We start from the raw sequence: 18,464 nt of genomic DNA, 5'->3' as shown, positions 1-18,464 counted from the left end.
TTCACTCTCCAGGACAGGATAGCGTCTTGCTTACGTGTTGCCTCACCAGACCCACACCGCCTGGCACATGGCACCTGTCTATCTACAGCAGTCTGTCGAGTCGGTCGGCACGCCTCATTTCCACAAGGTTCAGTGTGCTCCATGACCCCCGCTGTAGCCCTCCCTTGTGAGGATGTGGAAAGAACACAAGAAAGCAGAGAACACTGGGGTGGGCAACAGAGGATAGGTGTCGCCAAGTGCGTGCAGCAGCCGGTTAGAGCAGGGGGACACGAGGCCTCACAGAACGACAGAACGACTGGACACTCACAGAAGACCTGGACACTGCATTTCCGCTTGAAATTCTTTCTTCTCTAGGACTATTGTCTAAGCCGGCAAGCAGGGAAAAGTTTTCCTCGGCCTGTGCGAGTTCTCACTGTCCAGAAGCACAGGGGTGTGTGTGGGGGGCGTGAGCTCTGACCCTCCTTTGTAAGGAATGTCGTTCTTAGCATTTCTGCTGATACTGTTTTCCATCTGGTCCACACCCAGTAGCCAGGCAGACGCTCAAAGTGTTCATTAGCACAGCATGTCCTGCAACCGGGGGAGCGGGCAGGGCAGGGCAGGCGGTGCCACTGGCCTCCATCTGTCCTCTGCAAGTGTGGCGGCACAGGCACAGGCACAGTGTTTCAACATCAGAACAGCCCTTCACCATCCCATTCTTCACAGCACCCTTCACCATCAGCAGCGGAGCCGCCCGCTGAGGAGGGCGGGAGGACTGCCGTGGGCCTTGGGGCCGAGAGCTAGGGACGGCCCCTTGATGCCAGGCCCTTTCCTGTCAGTGTAGGCGCAAAACTGAACAAAACCATGCCGATTGAGATTTAGAGCCTTTGCCAGCTCTCCGTGCAAGACACGCTTAGAGGGGCAGCCAGGCCGGACGTGACTGACACAAGCCATGGTGTTTAGTATTCGGTGTCCTTTTGCACTAGGCACTTCCTGGTGCTGTTTTTAACTACCAGTGAGTGTTGCGGCCACAGATCACTAGTGGTTTGTGAGTGTGAAGAGGCTGCCCACACCTCAGATAGCTCCCTCCAAGCCTTGCGCCCCAGAGGGGCGATACTCCGTGCCCACTGTGGCACTGTCAGCCACGGAGCAACGCAGGCAGACCCCTGCATCGACGCACCCTTCACGTGTCCTTTCCCGTGTGCTCAGCAGCGCTATTACGGTTCAGACCGAGTATTCCCACAGCCGTTTCTGTCCACGACGAGTCTTTTAAGTCCGAGCACCATGGCTTTGGACTGCTCGTGCTCTGGAGCGGCACGTCCTCCACTGAGCATGCTCAGGAGTGAACCCACCCGCCTCTGAACACAGCAGGCTCCCGAGCCCCGTGGATGGTGCTCACGCTCTCCCGTTTCCTGTTGCAGTCATTACATCTTCCATTAGGCCCCGTCTCTGCCTTCAGCCGCACCGGCTGACAGGAAACGCTTTCGTGTTCGGTGTCCATGTGTTCTATGCTGTGGCTGAAGCCGCACAGAGCAGGTGCCGGCAATTCTATGCTGTATGTTTGATCAGAAACTGTGATCGCAGGGTAGGGCCTCACCTGGCTATGGCTCCTTCGAGTCAAAGGATTGAAAGATGCTCCACCAAAAGAATTAAACAATCAAGACCGAGACCCACAAAGAGGGAACGAGCTCACACACTGAATGAATGAATGAATGAATGAATGAATGAATGAACGAACGAACGAACAACAGCAGCACCAGCAACACACCATTGAGGAATAAAGATCACTCCCTAGAGGTCAAACAGTCTTCCTTTTGCCTTCACCTCTCAGGTCCCCGTGTGTGGATGTGCCTGCTGTGTGCTTACATGTTCGCACATTCATGTGGGTGCAGCTGTGCCTGGGGGGGTTACACATGCACATGTATGTATATGCACGTAGAGCCCCGGGAGAGAACCTCAGTATTCGTCCCTGGCCCTCAGATACCGTTTCCTTTGGTTTTGGAGACAGTCTCTCGTTTTCGCCTGGATCTCAGTGCTTTGGGTAGGCTGACTAGGCAGCGAGCGCCAGGAACCAGCCAGTGTCTGCCTCCCCAGAGCTGGGATTACATGCACACACAACCATACCCAGTATTTTGGGGTCTGGATGGGGTCTGCCTCGTGCTTCACTGACGGAGCTCCCTCAAGCTCCCCACTCCCCTTTTTGTTTTCTCATTCCCCCAGTGTCTCGCATCCCCTCCTGTTTCCCCGTTTTCTGCAGTGGGTCTGTGCAGATGGCTGGATGGCTCAGGCAGGGCAGTGAACCCAGGCCCTGCTCTGGCCTCCGGCTGGTTTATTGGCCTGTAAATATTTTCCTCTGGGGTTGGCAGCTTTACATCCCTCCTTCGACCCTCAGGGTCTCCTTTTCACTCACCCCTGCAGGAAATTGTCTGTTTTGTTTCCCACCAATCGAAACCCCATGACCTTGTGACCCCAGGCACAGAAGGCTTTCTTTATTTCCTTCCTACATCGGGTTGGCCTGGTCGGGAAGCCAATGCTGGGGCTCCTAAGTCATTTGACAACATGGGTGACTGTCTGGGCAGTTGGTTGGGTTATAAAATCATTAATCATGGATCTGTGTGCGATTGGGCAGGAGAGAGCAGTTTCCCGGGGAGGGAATTCCCCTCTAGCCTCTGGGATCCTTTAATGCTTGCACTAGGCCCTGCACAGGGCTGGCCAGAGCCCCTGCAGAGAGGACTTTGCATCAGCAGCCAAGGTTGCCTCAGTGCAGAAGGGCAACTCATCTGGATGAATCAAAGCAGGGGATTTCTGTTCCTAACGGCGCAATGTGCCAGCCGCGTCCACTGTCCTGAAATTTTCAGCCAGTGCTGCCTGGCTCCTGGTGGCTGACCAGTTGTCTAGAGAGGTTTGGGACTGCTCAAAGGAATTTCTGTGAGCTGATGAGGAGCTTGGAAAGTGATTTAGTGCAAGCCTCACATTTTGCATGTCAAAAAAGTAAAGCTGAGAGGTTAACTGGCTGGCTGCTAGTTCAGCCCTGAGGGGAAGGGATATTGTGTGCAGTCTCCAGGGAGCCAGGTCTCTAACTTTCCCTTCTGGCCTCAGGAGAATTGATGATGGGGAGAATGGTAGGCCAAGCCCCTCGGCGGCGGCTCCCTGGGGTCAGTGGCACACGCGTGCTTGGTAAAATGTTAGGACGAGATGTAAATGCTTTGGAGTGATGCCAAAATGGAGTGATGCCCAGGAGCCAGAAAGAGAAGGGAAAGGATGGAAGTAACAGCCCAGGGCTGCCAGGGCAGAGGCTGCTCTAAGAGCTCCATATTTGCAGCCTCGGAGAACAATCCCACTTTGCTGGGTTCTCAAGTTTAAGTGACTTGTGAAAGGGAGTTGGATTCTGACGTTTCCGCGTTGCTGGGCACATGCTGAAGAATAGGGTATCCCTGTGTCCAGGCTGCAGATTTGACATGTCTGCGGGCTTCAGCAACAGACACCAGGAAGACATAGGTGTTCTGGGCAAAGGGCAGCTGGAAGTGTCAAAGCCGAAACTTTGGAGTGGACTAGCTCCAGAAAGTAGACAAGGTGGAGCGTGCACAGGATTTGCGGATCCTGACTCAGAACAAGGGCCTAAGTGTTTCTACTCGCTTGGAGCTGGATGTTGAAGGTTTACTTTCAGGGAGAAGTAATGGGTCAGGATAAAAATCAAGTGAGCTTTTAATCAAATAATGGAATTTCCATGTCAGGCCTGGTAGATCTTGTTCCAGCTATGGAGACAGTCACACGTCTTCAGTTTCACCAGGAGTCTTGAGTCTTAGTATCAAGCCAGAAAACGAGCCCACAGAGTCCACACCACTGAGGCATTGTGGGAAAGCCTCTCACACAAAGCTCAGAGCTGCTGTTCTGTGGCACTCGAAGTCAAGCAGCTGAGAAGAATCTGGCTTTCGCTGGGGAACACCTGAGAAGGTGCCCTAGCAAACCTGAGCTGGTGCCACTGGCGTCAGTCCGTCCCACGGCAAGGGTGTTGTGGGAGACCCACAGCCAGAGAGTGAAAATGAACCACGGCACTGTCTCACTGAGGAACCCTGCCCTCAAACAATCGCCAAAGAAAAGCCAGCCTGCAGTGAAGCGTTACCAAGCAGTCATAGAGGCACCGGGTAGCTGGCCAGTGGTACACAGTGAAGCCTGCAGACTTTGTTTTTCTTAAGGGGGAAAAAAAGAAAAGAAAGAAAAGAAAATTACACAGAGCAGGTGCTGGAATCAAAAGGAAACCATTACTTCCAGAAGCAATGCCTGTGAGCTGAGAAATTGGACAGACAGGTTACAATGCACTTTCGACAATATGAAAACAATTTCAGAGAGCCATTGGAGGAACACACTGACTATACCAAACGAGACATGGAGGGGGAGGAGTAAAGGCTGGATTTCATGAGACCCTGACAGAGAATTTTCCTCCATTGATGAACGCAGGAATTTTCAGAATTAAGGAAGGGAGCTAGGATCCAAAGAGGCTAATACAGAAGTAATTGCCTGGCTATGAGAGCAGATCCTCAGGCTGACAAAGGCTGGGGAGCGGCATCAGTGATTAGTAAGATTGCCTACAAACAATGGGGACTGACAGATTTCTCAACAGTTCGAAGAAGACAGCATCATTGTTGAGCCCAACCAGCAGCTAAACTGCTCCTCAAGGTGAAAGAAACAGGTACTTTTACGCTAACAATGGGAATGTTTACAACCTTGGTCCAACTCCCAAGGCACACCTGGGATTCTGGGTAGGTTCAGCTGAACCTAGGAGGAAGGAAGGAGACAGGAAGTGGTGCTAGGGAAAGAGTTTCTACTTTGGCCGATGTCAAGGAACTCTGACGGTAGAAACCATCACTAAGGATCACAACTGAGCGACTGAAATCAGAGTGTAAGAGACGAAAAGCAGGTACTCCAAAGCTTCCTTCCTTCGAGGACCGTCTAGGTGGGAGGTTTTGTATTTTAGCATTTAAAGGTTCTTGTGTTTCACAAGTTTTGCTCAATGAGGCGTGATGCTGATTAAAAGTAGCTAACCTAATAAATACACTGTAACTGTCCAACTATTTAAGAGAAGTAAAGAGGTTTTAAAGATTCATTTAAAAATAAAGTACAAGAGAATTAGGAGACAAAATGAAAACATTAAAACTAATTTAAAATTTATATATTAAAATATTTATAGTTTCATATGTAAAATTATTTACAGTTTATTAGGTTCATAAACAGTAAATTATCATAAAAGGGTAAACTATTAAGCAGATGAAAGTAGGGCTGTTTTAACCAAAAGTATCTTGAGGTGTGTTTGATGAATCAGAGTGTTCTAGACAAACGCATTCCACAGTGATCCAAGGATCAAATGATACAGCAAACTTGAAGTCTTATGCTCCTGGCCACAAGGTTTCTAGTAGTTCAAAGGAAGTCAAGAGAATTGCTGACATCTACTTGACTAACAGAAATCATCGAGCAAATAGTCATAGAAACAACTGAAACTTGTAGAAAATTTGCCAACATCAAGCAGGCACGCTTGACTTAATGGGTGCACACAAACTTCTGTGACAGACAGAGAAGCTATACATGAACTGTCCGCAAGATCCAAATGTCGGTTGGGCTGCAGAGTGAGTCTCGATGGCCTCAAAGAATCGCCATGATGTAAAATGTGTTGTTTTAAAAGAAGAATGTTTGTTGTTGTCTCTGGGATTTTTTTCACTGACCACCCTTTCAATGTGTGTGGCTGTTTTGCCTGCATGTCTGTCTGTGTGCCTGATGCTTGTGGAAGCAGAAGAGGGCACAGGAACTGGAGTTACAGAAGGTTGTGAGGATCCATGTTGGTGCTGGGAACCGGGCCTGGGTCCTCTAGAAAAGCTGCCAGTGCTCTGAGCAGTTCTCCTGCCTGTTTTTTAAAATTTATTAAATTACATTTTTATTTATTTACTTCTTGTGGTATGTGTTTGTGTGTGTGTGTGTGTGTGTGTGTGTGTGTGTATGCACGTGTGCCATGGGTCTTTAGGGCTTAAACTCAAAAGTCATCAGGATTGCTGGCAAGCACCTTTATCCCTGAGCCATCTTACTGGTCCCTAAAACTTGTTTTTTCTGTATAAAACAAGAACAACAGCAAAAATGCGTTTAATGCGCACCGTTAGGGCTGGTGAGATGGCTCATTGGGTAGTGATTCCGTAGTCAAGCCAGAAGTCATTAATTTGATTCCTGGAACCCACACAGGGGGCAGAGGCAAGAACTGACCCCTTCGATTTCTTCTGACGCTTGTCCACATGCATGTGCTGGCATGTGCGCACAAACACACACTCACATAAATTAGCAACCGTAAAGAGGCACACCTTTCATAACATAGGCAAAAGAAAAATACCCTCCAAATGAATTACAAGCCACTTGGTTCTGACCACACGTAGGAAGGTGGAAGTGATTTATTGTGCGGCTGAAGAGCTTGAGGGGAAATTGCATGTTTTATACCTGTTATTAGTAGGGAAGGAATTAATTGTAGATGTCAGGAGGAAAAAACAGAAGAAAGGTGAATAGGCCATTTCAGAAAAGATGCTCAGTGTCCAGGGAGCATTCTGACGGATGCTGGTGCTCTCCGAATGTCTGAGGCCACCGACTGCATACAGCAGCACGGCGCTTCCTCATGTGCATACGACTGTCAGAACTCTAAAGCCCCCCAAGAGCAAGTGTCGTTGAAGTTGTGGGGGGAGCCTTAACGCAGGCGTTTGTAGGGAGCACATCTGCAGAGACCCGGGCCAGCGGTTGCTCCCAGGACTCCGTGCCTCCACATCAGCAGGTACTTTTGAGGTACTCTTGAATGCATCCAGGACCAGATGGGCACACAGATGGTCAGTGAACTGATCGAAACCCTAATGTGGGAACAGCTCACTGCCCCTCCACCGGGAAATGAGTAACAAAACTGTGGCGTGTTTATGGAGTGCACTATTACACAGCAGTTAAAGAACGAAACCGACGAAAACCAGTTTGAGTGAAAGCAGGCAACTAGAGAAGGTGGCCTGTCAAGAGGAAGTTCCTGAAACTATAAAATAGTACGGACTGGTGTGATGGATAGTCACCCCTTGGAGGGAAACAAGGGACCAGAGGCCCTGTTTGTGTCCCAGACATCTTAAATGTTCTAGGTCAAGTATGGCAAAAGGCAGCCATCAAAATTTTATGTTGTTTGTGGGAATATGTCTAGCCTTGATTTCTGTGTGCTGCGGTATATCAGCTTTTATTAGTTTCCAATCCACTAGAATAATGGACAAGGAGTAGAAGGAAAGGCAGGAGAGCTGTGAGTTCACAACAAAAGGCTGGGTTGTTAGTGAAGCTGGCAGCTGTGTGAGAATCCCAGGCGGCAGCTCAGAAGCTACCGTGACGATAGGACAACACAGTCAAGGCTCGGGAGGAAGCGAACACCGTGGACAGTAGTGGCTCCCTCGGAGCTCACGGGGCCCTGATTTCCATATCCTGTGACTGTGTCCCCTCCCACAGCACAGGGCCTTTGTAGGTGTGATCAAGGAGAGCTCACCCTGGAACCCAGGCTGCCCCACTGTAACCCAGGAGCCCTTACAAAAGGGAGGCGGGGTTGGGGGGGCTTGGGCAAGGAGCAAGGGTGGTCCCTGAGGAAGAGCAGAGGCCAACAGATCCACACTCAGACCCTGGGGACAGAACCAGCCCTGCCACCTTGACTTTGTGTGGATTCACAGAGCACAGTAGGACAAAAAGAAATGATGTGCAGCCCTAAGGGAAATTACAGAGTGACCAGTGGCCTACCTACCTGAGAAATAAAGCAGGAAGATGTATGTGGATGAAATCATGACTGTCTTCTGGGCAGATGAGGTCTAAGGTAGGAACCTGCCTCTCGTGCCATCCAGACCTTGACACGAACCCACACCCAGGCCTTTCCCCGTCAGAGCCCCGTTGTTTACCAGGAACTTAAGAAGCTGATTCAGAATTTATTCTGAGAGAAAAAATGCCCTCAGCACAGTCATTGTCACTATCCATGTCAGCGTGCACAGGGCTGGTTGGGACCTGACAGGTGCGCTGTGATCTGGCAAAGGGCAGAAGGGAGGGGGATGGGGCCTGACAGGCGTGGCAGAGCTGCTTTTACGGAGAGAAGGCAGCTGGCGAACACCTTCCCAGGAACAGCATGGTGGGCCCAGTTAGCGTCCTGGGTTTGGTTAGTGACTTTCATAGTTAAGAGTGTCTCCAGTGAGGCATGGCAGCACATGGCTCTAACCCCAGGGCTCTGGAGTTTGAGACAGGAGGTTCTGAAGTTCAGCCTGGGTTAGGTTATGTGAGACCCTTTCTCATAAAAACAAACACACAAACAAGAAAACAATAACAGCAACAAAAATCAAAACCTTCTGACAGTGTGGACGGCCTACAGTGTGGCCTGCAGAGCAGAGGCGTGTGGCAGAGATACTTCACCCAGACAGAAGTCCCAGGGCTGTGGCCAGGACATGAGTTGTACCTGGCTCAGCCAGATGCATTCAATCAGGTCTTCAAAACAGAATCACCTGCCATGTGACCCAACCTGTATTCCAGCACTTGGGAGGCTGAGGCGGGAGGATTTCTGAGTTAAAGGCCAGCCTGAGTGTGGGCTCTGTGATGAGTTCCATGCCAGCTCAGGCTACCAAGTGGAACCTGTCAGAAAGGGGTTGGCCGTCCCTCACGGCGGCTTCACGGTTTGCGCCCTGTGGCCCCACCCCCTGCAGGTTACTTCCTGAATTTCCTGGAACCAGTCAACAACATCACCGTTGTCCAGGGCCAGACGGCAACCCTGCACTGCAAGGTGGCGGGGAGCCCGCCCCCCAACGTGCGGTGGCTGAAGAACGACGCCCCGGTGGTGCAAGAGCCTCGGAGGGTCATCATCCGGAAGACAGAGTATGGCTCTCGGCTGCGGATCCAGGACCTGGACACGACCGACACCGGCTACTACCAGTGCGTGGCCACCAACGGGCTGAAGACCATCACAGCCACCGGCGTTCTGTATGTGCGGCTAGGTGAGTGACGGCAGCAGAGGCGCTCTCAAAAGCGTCGAGGGGCAGAGCCAGGGACAGGCATAGCGTTTGCGGCTGCGCATGCGCTGGTCAACACGAATTCAGACACTGCTCCAGCGCCTCTCCCCGGTGCGTGCAGATGAGCAGTCAGTAAGCCCGGCCCCCAGGAAGGCATCCCAGACGGACAAGGTGAGCTGGGTGTCTGCCACAGAGCATACTGCAGGAGGCCAGGCTCTGGGGGAGGATGGCCGTGTCACAGAGAGCCAGAACCTAAGGCCCGTGTGCACACACCCATCCTGCCTGTGCAGAGCTGGCCCCACTTCGCAGTACCGTGCACGGGGTGCTGGGTGTCTGTGCTTGTCACACGGGACAGCAGGATTAAGCGGCAGAAGTAACTTCTCCTCCTGTGACCCAGTAGGGGAAGGTCCTCGGCAGGGAACGCCTCAGGCCTGCTGCCTGGGAGCACACTAGGCCCCTCAGAGCCAGCCCTGATGAGAACAGGTTCTGTGGAGAAAGTTAGAGGCGAGCACAGGCCGCGGAAGGCCGCCCACACGTACCCATCCTCACTCTTCTTGCTGGGGTGTCCGGTCCTCTGAGCGGGAGGAACACAGTCCAAGGACAGCCGGTCATGGCGGGGCTGCTGGGCCGCCATGTTTACCCCTGGCCGTATTAACAACTTGTCTTTCTGTTTCACATCTTCAGGTCCAACACACAGCCCGAACCACAACTTCCAGTAAGTATCCGTCTGCAGCACCTGACTGACACGCTGAGGGCTCCCCTTATGTGAGAGTATTGGCTTTGAACCCCGGAATGGCCACATCTATCCAGAGTTTGCTGGAAGCTGGCTGGGAGCACACACAAACAGGCATTTAATTGGAGTTGGGAAACTTACAGGATCATAAAAACAGATGTTAATCGCTTTCAGCCCCCGTAATTGCACAGGGCACCGAATCGGGATATCTGAGCATGCCCTGCAGAATCTCACGAGGGTATTGGTGGACATGGAAGTCCTTCCCAACCTGCAGTCATTTTTTTTTTCTCCCCTGATGTTAAAGCTTGAACCCAGGGTCTTGCACAGATTCCCCACAAGCTCTGCCATTGGGCTATGTCCCTGACACTCTCGTGCCTGCACTTTTCGGGTGTGCCCACTAAGCCTCAGGACACCTTCTGCAGCAGGTTTTCAAATCCACACTCAGGAAGAGCCTGAGACTCCTGGGTCCTAGGGGATGAGGATGGGTCCGGGTCTAGGATTTGGGCCTTTCCTCTCATGGTGAAATACGGCTTCTCCACAGCCAAGCTGCACAAGGAGGTCTCCGAGCTGTGGCTCTCTGGGCCCTTCTCTGCCTAGACAGTTACTCCCTGTGCTGTCTGCATTTGTGAGCGGGAATCGACCTTTCCTGCACAGCCCTTTCTAGAACTTGCTCACTGGTTCCTGCTTCCCGGTTCTCAGTTCCAAATGGCATTGGGCGGGACCCGTGGGGTGCTGAGCCTGAGGGCTGGGGGGAGTAAGAGCAGGGTAGCGGGCAGCCAAGTGGGCAGCAGCACACATGTGGAATGCTGTTTGCTGAGAAGTAGCACTGAAACTCATCAATAACCCTCACACCCAGGGTGACTGAGGCAGAGAAACAGCCCCAGGGGTTTGTGTGAGTTTTTGTGGTAGGGTGGGTGTGTGGCTTTGAAGAGGCGCAAGTCAATTAAGAAGTTGAAATGTTTCTTTGTTCTTATCTCATAATTATACGCTTCCTTATATTACATATTCTTGTTGCTGGAGTTGTGAGGCATTAGGAGCATGCATGAATGAGGCTCTGGATTCAGTCTCCAGCACTGTAAAAATAACACACACACACAAGTGTGTGTGTGTGTATATATATGCTATTATAAGTATTTCCTATTAGAATTTATTTGCCCATAATTTAATGAATATTATGATGTACACATTTTTTTTTACCTAGGTAATGTAAAATATATTAATTTTTAGGACTATAAAACTATCTTTCCATACACTTAAATCATTCAATTACAGTTATCTATATGAAACGTCTTACGATGTAGATTTCCTCTTCATTTTTAAGCCATCGATGGAGGCAGCGCATACATGTAACTGGTTCGGGAGGTTGCAGTGCAGAGCGACCTCTGGGCTTTTCCTCTCCCCGTATGCTTTTAACCGGACCAGGTCTCTTGAGGCATCTAGCTTAGAGAAGGGCAACACTTCCTTTCACTTTGCTACGAATATCCTGCCCAGTGTGTGGTAAACGTCACCTGGTCCTCTTTTCTCTCTTTCTGGTCTTGGACACAGAGCTCATGACTTTCTCGGGGGCAAGGTGTCTCTACTGTGATTGCCCATAGTGCTTCTGTGTACCCTCTGCCACAGCCCCGAGGCCCCGGGGTACCAGTGCTGAGAGTGAAACGGCTCACCTTTTACACAGCAGCCCCCCTTTGCCCACAGTAGCTTCCCTTTGCAGGATTACCCTCGACCAACTTCGGCCTGAAAATACTCAAGGGAGAAGTCTACAAATAGACATGTTGTGTTTTTAAGATGCACCTCATCCTGAGTAGCTGGTGCAATCCCGTGGCAGCCTGCTGGCCCTTACTCGGGTTGGAATCATCCATCCCTCTGTTGAGAATATTCAGTGTGCATGCTAACTGCCTGGTGCTCCCTCGGTGGCCATCTTGGTACACAGGGTAACTGGGGTGTGCCAGGGAGAAGCCGGGAAGACCCTGTCCACATGACTGTCTTTGTAGAATATTACTGTGGCTAGTGGTGCCTCATTTTTTAGTTAGGATTCACCACAGGGAACGTGGAAGGGGAAAAGCCCAGTTTGGCTAGGACTCTCCAGCTCTCTGTCTCTTCAGGTCCGTGGGACATGTCCCCAGTGGCTAACACTGCTGCTGTCAGTGTTGCCAAACGGGCATTCGCAGGCTTGAGCAAGCGCAACCGTCCTTACCTACCATACACGGATTTCCACATCTGTTCCTTTCACCCCACCCCTCACTTCCCTGCCCCTCACGCACCTGGCTGCGTGCCTCCTGGAACCAGTGTTTTTCTTTCTCGCGTGCCTCTATCCTTTGTCCATTTTTCATTTCCGTTTTTTTTTTTTAACTTACAGTTTTTATAAGTTTTGAATCTTATTTGTTGGTCAAATGGAAGTTAATTTTTTTTCACACTTATTTAGTGTGTGTGGGGGAGCACATACTTTAGGGTCACAGGACAGCCTGGAGGAGTTCGTTCTATTCTTCCTTGAGGTGGGTCCCGGGGATTAGAACTCAGGTGAGCAGGCTTAGAGGCAAGTGCCTCCACTCACTGAGCCGTTTAACTCTCCCCTGGATGGAGATGAAAAGTTTCCTTCGTGTGTGTGTGTGAAGAATTCGTGGGCTTTCGGTGTTGGGTCTTGTTTAAAAATGTCCCAGCTTCCTTGAACTGCTCAGAAGCTGTTTAGATTGATGGATAATGGACCCGCAGGTGAGCAGGTGAGTGAGGCCTCGCTGGAGTCTCCTCTAAGACCCGTGTTTTTCATGCCCTAGAGCACCCCCTCCCGACATTTTATTATAAAATACTTCAAGCATGAAATGTTGGGGGCCGTTCTGGAGGGAGCATCGAGGCACCACAGCCACGCAGCCAAGCACTCCCGTGCAGGCTGCTGGGCGTACTGTGGAGCGAGCATCCAGCTGCTGGCCATACTGTATCTTTCCACCGTCCCCTGATCCATCCATCAATCCACCGTATTTTTCACTTCCTCCTAGTGTGTTGCAGGCAGCGTCACACCTATCCCCAAACACCTCAGCACACAGTGTTTACAGCGTATAGTGCTGACAGCTGGCAACAGGCCTGTGTCTTTCAAATGTAGCTTTCACAGGCTGATACTCTCATAGGGATTTTCTGTTGTGCAATGATGTCCCCGAATTAGAATATTGGGGTGTTATTCTTTTAACGTGGTACTCGATTAGTCTGACTTTGAAGGTTATCAGTTCGTTTTTAAGTTTATGCGGAATGAAAACTCGCACAGCTGGGCCTCTTAGTGCAGATTTGTAACCCCTGTTATGTGGGAAGCCTAGTCAGGAAAATAGAAAGTTCAAGGTTAGCCTGGGTTACAGAGGAGCTCAGGTCTAGCCTGGGCAACTTTGTGAGACTCTGTACTGAAAAATAACAAAACGAAACAGAACCCTTGCCTAGCATTCTCAGGGCCTGAGGTGCAACACAAAAAACAATGGACACGTACAATAAACACTAAAATTTGTGTGTATTGCTCCAGAGTGTAGCTCCAGAATAGAAATGGTAGCGTCAGGCCCCGGCACCAAAAACTTGCGGCTGTTTATAGACTACAGCATGATGCCTTGATATATTTATGTGTTGTAGAATGACCTAATCAGGCCAATTAGCATATGCATCACCTCACATAATCATCATTGTTTCGTGATGAGAACAGGTAGAGTCTCTCTGTTAGCACTTCTTAATTATACAGTGCATTGTTCCTAACTCATCATATCGTAAAACGGCTGCTTGGGCTAAGCTTATGAGCATGCGTAACTGAAATCTTTCATGCTGAGCTCCTCATGCCCTCCAGCTGCTCAGCTCCAGTCTCTGGCCACTGCCACAGGTGAACAAAACATTGTCTGTGATCACATCCCTATAGACTGAGGTGACAGGCTGTGGCCTCTCCATGGCATTGACCCTGCTTTCCCACTGGTCTGGACTCCGTCTCTGACTAAGCTGTCCCGCTAGGCTCCTTCACAGGCCTGTTTCCTTGGCAGAGACATAGCCTTCCTGCTGGTGTCAGTTGGTCTGTCCTGTAGGTGCGGTGGCAGGCTGGGACAGTGACTGACAGCGGGGGCTGGGTTTATCCTCGTGCACTGAGTCACTGAGGAGGGCTGTTGTTGGTCCTCACACAGAAAAAGACTGGCTGCCTCGGGCAACCTCCCTGCCTTCTGCCCTAAGCTCACATGTTGGTGCTGGAAGCCCGTGGCTTCCGCTGCTGTGACTGTGTGACAGGCAGTTAAGGGATTTACCGTTGTCCTTCAGCCGGCAGTGAGGAGGGTGTGTGGAGAGAACAAGAGCTTTGAGTGGCCGTGGCGCCTCCCTTTCTCAGAGGCTCGCCAGGTTGGGGTGGTGCGCAGGGGATCATGCCTGCCAGGCACATCATGCGTGAGGTGGGTTTTGTTTCTGCTGTTTTCACTTAGTGGTGGCTCATGTTCACCAGTGGGCCCGTATGCCTCGCACTCCAGGCAGTTAGAACGGGCAGCATGGCGAGGTGCTCTGCTCCCTGCAGCCTCTGCACTGGGGCCCATCCTTTCGCCATCCTCCACCAGCCTTTGGGGGCACAGCTGTGCGCCTGGCACTTCAGAGCTCTTCAAAAGTAAGCTAACTCTTGGTGTTTTGAAAGCTGCTTTTGCCGGGGCCATGTCCAGAACCTCTTCATTTTTTGGCTTACCTGGACACCAAACATGCTCACAGCTGCCACCCTGCTATCCAGCTGCATGCTTGTGGCCCCAGGATCTCCACTGCGGAGTCCACCTTACCCGACAGTCTTTAGACCCGGGGCCTCAGTGGCTTCGTGAGCGTTCATCTTCCTGGGCCTAATGTCTGGCTGCTCCTGCCACTCTCCCATGGCTGTTAAGGAGAGTGTTCTTAACTCTGGTTCAGACTCCATCCCAGTTACAGAGAAAGAACAGGATAAAATCGACTTAGGTTGCCACTGACAAGTGATTGATGGTGACCTTGGGAGAAGGCTGACTTCTTTATTTAAGGAGCACTCTCAGGAAAAGGCCGGTTTAGCATTTAACATGAAAGCTTAGAGCACCAGTCACTCAGAGGTTCAACTCAACCCCAGGTAGAGCTTGAAGAAGGGACACTGGTTACGTTTTAACTCAGAGCCACCTTGTTATAATAGGGAGTGAAGCTTTTGGCCTGGGGAGATGGCTCTATGGATAAGCCTGAGTTCAAACCTCCAGCACCCCTGTAAAGACCAGACATAGTAGTGTGTGTGTGTGTGTGTGTGTGTGTGTGTGTGTGTATGTGTAGCCTGTTGCTCTTACGGGGATGGAAGGTGGGACAGAAGGATCTCTGAAGCTGAAGGTCAGCTATTCTGGAGTAAACAGCATTGAAGAGCAGAGACCCTGTGCCAAACAAGGCGGAGGATGAAGATATGGCCACACACACAGAAACACACACACACACAGAGAGAGAGAGAGAGAGAGAGAGAGAGAGAGAGAGATCTTTAAATCCTGTAGTGAATAAAAATACTTAATACTTAAGTGTGTGCATGTCTGGTGATTACACTTTACACTCATGTTCCAATTTGTTTTAATAGTCCACTTATCAGGTCCCCTCCCCCACCCCACAGTAACCATGCTGCTGCTAAGCCTCTAATCTGGGCACTTCCTTGACCTTCTGTGACCTTTTGCCTGTTAGGATGCCCCCTCTGGAGGCCTTTCTTGACGGGGAGGCTGTAGGGCTTGCCAACCTATTTGCAGGGCCCTGCCTCAGTTCCTCCTGGGCTTCTGATCCCTACTGGTTCCATCTCTGTACCCGATGGTTCTAGACTGTCTGCTCTCTCTCCCTGGTTGTAGCTTCTTCCCGGTAGCTGTTTGTCTCTCCAGCGACCGGCTTGTCCACGTTGGGTAGAGCGGGGGTTCAGTGAGGCTGTGCATAGCGAAGGATCTTCTGTATGGTTCCTTTCATTCCTGCGCCTGACCTAATGCCTAGGGTCACGTCAGAGGCTTGATCATGGAGCCCCCTGCTCCTCTCTCGTGCCTCTCTCACTCAGCAGCCCCGAGAATTCTACTGCAGCCTGGAGGTGCCTCCTTGCAGGATCCTCGGGACCATTAGGATGCCTAGTTTTTCCTTGTCAAAAATTGGGACATTGAAGGGCTTTAGAATCACCACAGAAACAGACCTGTGGGTGTCTCCAGGTTCAGCCGAGGTGGGAAAATCTACCTTGAATGTGGGCAACACTGTCCTTCCTGTGGGCTGGGGTCCAGGACTGATGGAGATGATGAAAGTGAGCCGAACAGAACAGCATTCATCTCTCTCATCCTGACTGTGGAGACTGACCAGTTTCCCCCCACTCCTGCTGCCTTGGCTTCCTCACCGTGCCGTGGACTGTATCCCCAACCGAGAGTCACAATAACCCTGCCCCTCCTTAAGTTCTTTTATATACACATGTATGTATACATACATGTTATTGGTTTTTCGAGACAGGGTTTCTCTGTATAACCATGCCTGTCCTAGGCTTGCTTTGCAGACCAGGCTGGCCTCGAACTCACAGAGATCTGGCTGCCTCTGCCTCCCCAGCTGCTGGGATTCCAGGTGTGCACCACCACACTGGCTGTTGTCGGATATTTTTACCACAGCAGTGAGTTCTAGGAGGGCCAGGCTGCCTTCCTGGGTGTGTCAGCTTCATCACCTCAGCGTGCCGTGTGGATAGTCTGCCTTGCCCGTCTCTTTGGAGGGCTGTGCTCTGTTGCTGTGGAAAAGAAGGCAGAGGGCATGTCCTGCCTTTGTTTCTCAGAGGCTGCCTCCAGCACTCAGTGCTGGAACTCAGCTCACGGATTACTGTCCTCCGTAAACTCCTTGTTTGCAAACGAGGGCACTGTGAGGGGAGTGCCACAGGAGTGAGCCGTGTGTCGGGTGTGTAAAGTCCTCGTGGGAGGGCCCTGTGGACGAACACCTAGTGACACCGTACTTCGTCCAGAAGCCTTCCCGTGGGCCAGAGGTGATGGCGCACACCTTTGATCCCAGCAGTCGGGAGGCAGAGGCATTCGTGGGAGTTTAAGGCCAGCCCGATGTACATAGCAAGTTCCAGGCCAGCCAGGGCTGCATGGTGCTGGGGGGGGGGGGGGGAGAGTCTTCCGCTCTCACTTAAGGCTTTTAAAAGGTGATTAAAATAGAAAAGTGATTCCTAAGCTGTGGTAGCTTTACAGCAAGCCTGTCTGGGAATTAGAGTTCCCTCTTGCTCTCCTCTTGCTCATCATTGATGGAGCCCCTATCGATGGTCGTCATGAGCTGAAGTGGGCAGTGCATTAGCGTTCCTTCTGAGTATCCATTTCTATGGGTTTAGGCTTACGTACCCAGCATGGTATCATCGTTTGTTTCTACGAGTTTCCAGCCCTCTTTCCTCTGAGGAGCTACGATCCGCCCTCCTCCTCTTCAGCACCTAGCAGTCTGGGGTCTGGTCACTGGCTCTGGACTTGGCCTTTTCCAAAGCATTGCCGAGGTGGAGCCTCACACCCAGCCCAGAGCTTCTCAGATGGGCTCCTGCCCTCCTAGCGGACGCCCGCATCCTTTCCCTGGCTTGTGTCCTGTTGCTCGGAAGTGCCAGCCTGTTTTCCTTTGCATCTGGTTGCTTCCAAACAATTAGGGCAATTACAGACAAAGTGGTAGAATTTTTGGATCAGGTTAAAAAAAAATCTCTGGCCTACCAAGTACGGTAATGTGATCCCAGCAGTTGGGAGGCTGAGGCAGAACAATCCCTTAGAGTTCACTGTGGCCAGATGAGGCCACAGAAGGAGTTCAAAATTAGCCTGGACTGAATAGAAGGACTCTGGCATGGAAATAAAGCAGAACAAGCAAGCGCATGTGGATGGTTTGTAGGATTCTGGACTAAGCGCTTCCGCACCGCTGGTCTTCAGCAGTCACTCATGGGGCTTCCTGTGCCTCCCCAGGGATGTCGACCAGGAAGATGGCTTCTGCCAGCCTTACCGGGGGATCGCCTGTGCGCGCTTCATCGGGAACCGGACCATTTACGTGGACTCTCTGCAGATGCAGGGGGAGATTGAAAACCGGATCACAGGTAGGGAGCTCACAGCCCCTGTGCAGGCGCCTTCCGTGCACACAGCCGCCACCCTAGCATTTCGTCAGCTGGCGTTCCAGGCAGCAGGCCCCTCTAGCATCCCTTGCAGTGGGAAATAAGAGCTCTTTCTTAGAAGCTGACACTCTTGCTGATGTGTTCTGCCTTAAACTATTTTCCAAGTTTAAGTTAGCGTATTAGTCTTTTTTTTTATTCTTTACGACGACGATGAGATAGATACTCAAAGTTAAACACTTCATCAAAAAATGTTTCTTTGGCTCACAGCTTCAAGACAGAGATGCCCAAGCTACATGGCATCGGCCTGCTGAGGCCTCCCTGGCCTCACCATGCCATAGTGGGAGCCATCACGGAGGGAGCTCATAGGAGAAGGGGAGATCACTTGCCAAGACAGGAAGCTGCAGAGTGTGCTAGGGGGTGGGGGGGCAAGGGCCAGACCTGATCTTTCACCACAACCTCGTTAGAACAGAGCACATCACATGAAATCTGCTCCCACCTATTCTAAGGGGGGGCCACTATGCCCTGTCCCCAAAGGTACCCCATCTCTCAGCACCACCAGACTGGGAAGCAAGCACAATAGCCCCAGGGTGGGCAGGCCTCGTGAAAACCACAGTTAACAAGGGCAGATGTTTGTAACACACACACACACACACACACACACACACACACACACACACACACA

The 18,464-nt window shown here is 51.2% G+C and overlaps 1 protein-coding gene across 1 annotated transcript in view; it reads left to right on the top strand.

The window, feature by feature from the left end:
• Ror2 (receptor tyrosine kinase like orphan receptor 2) overlaps positions 1-18,464 on the top strand; it is a 158,311-nt gene that overhangs the window by 128,198 nt on the left and 11,649 nt on the right. Inside the window, exons 3-5 of the mRNA XM_055595168.1 lie at positions 8,697-8,984; positions 9,684-9,714; positions 17,640-17,767. Coding sequence (XP_055451143.1) covers positions 8,697-8,984; positions 9,684-9,714; positions 17,640-17,767 — 447 coding nt within the window. The remainder of the gene's footprint in view (positions 1-8,696; positions 8,985-9,683; positions 9,715-17,639; positions 17,768-18,464) is intronic.

This window comes from Psammomys obesus, unplaced genomic scaffold, assembly GCF_907164565.1.
Source record: "Psammomys obesus unplaced genomic scaffold, mPsaObe1.curated_primary_1811, whole genome shotgun sequence".
Classification (NCBI taxonomy): domain Eukaryota; kingdom Metazoa; phylum Chordata; class Mammalia; order Rodentia; family Muridae; genus Psammomys; species Psammomys obesus.
Note: the sequence above shows the minus strand (reverse complement) of the source record. Positions and strands in the feature narration are given on the sequence as shown.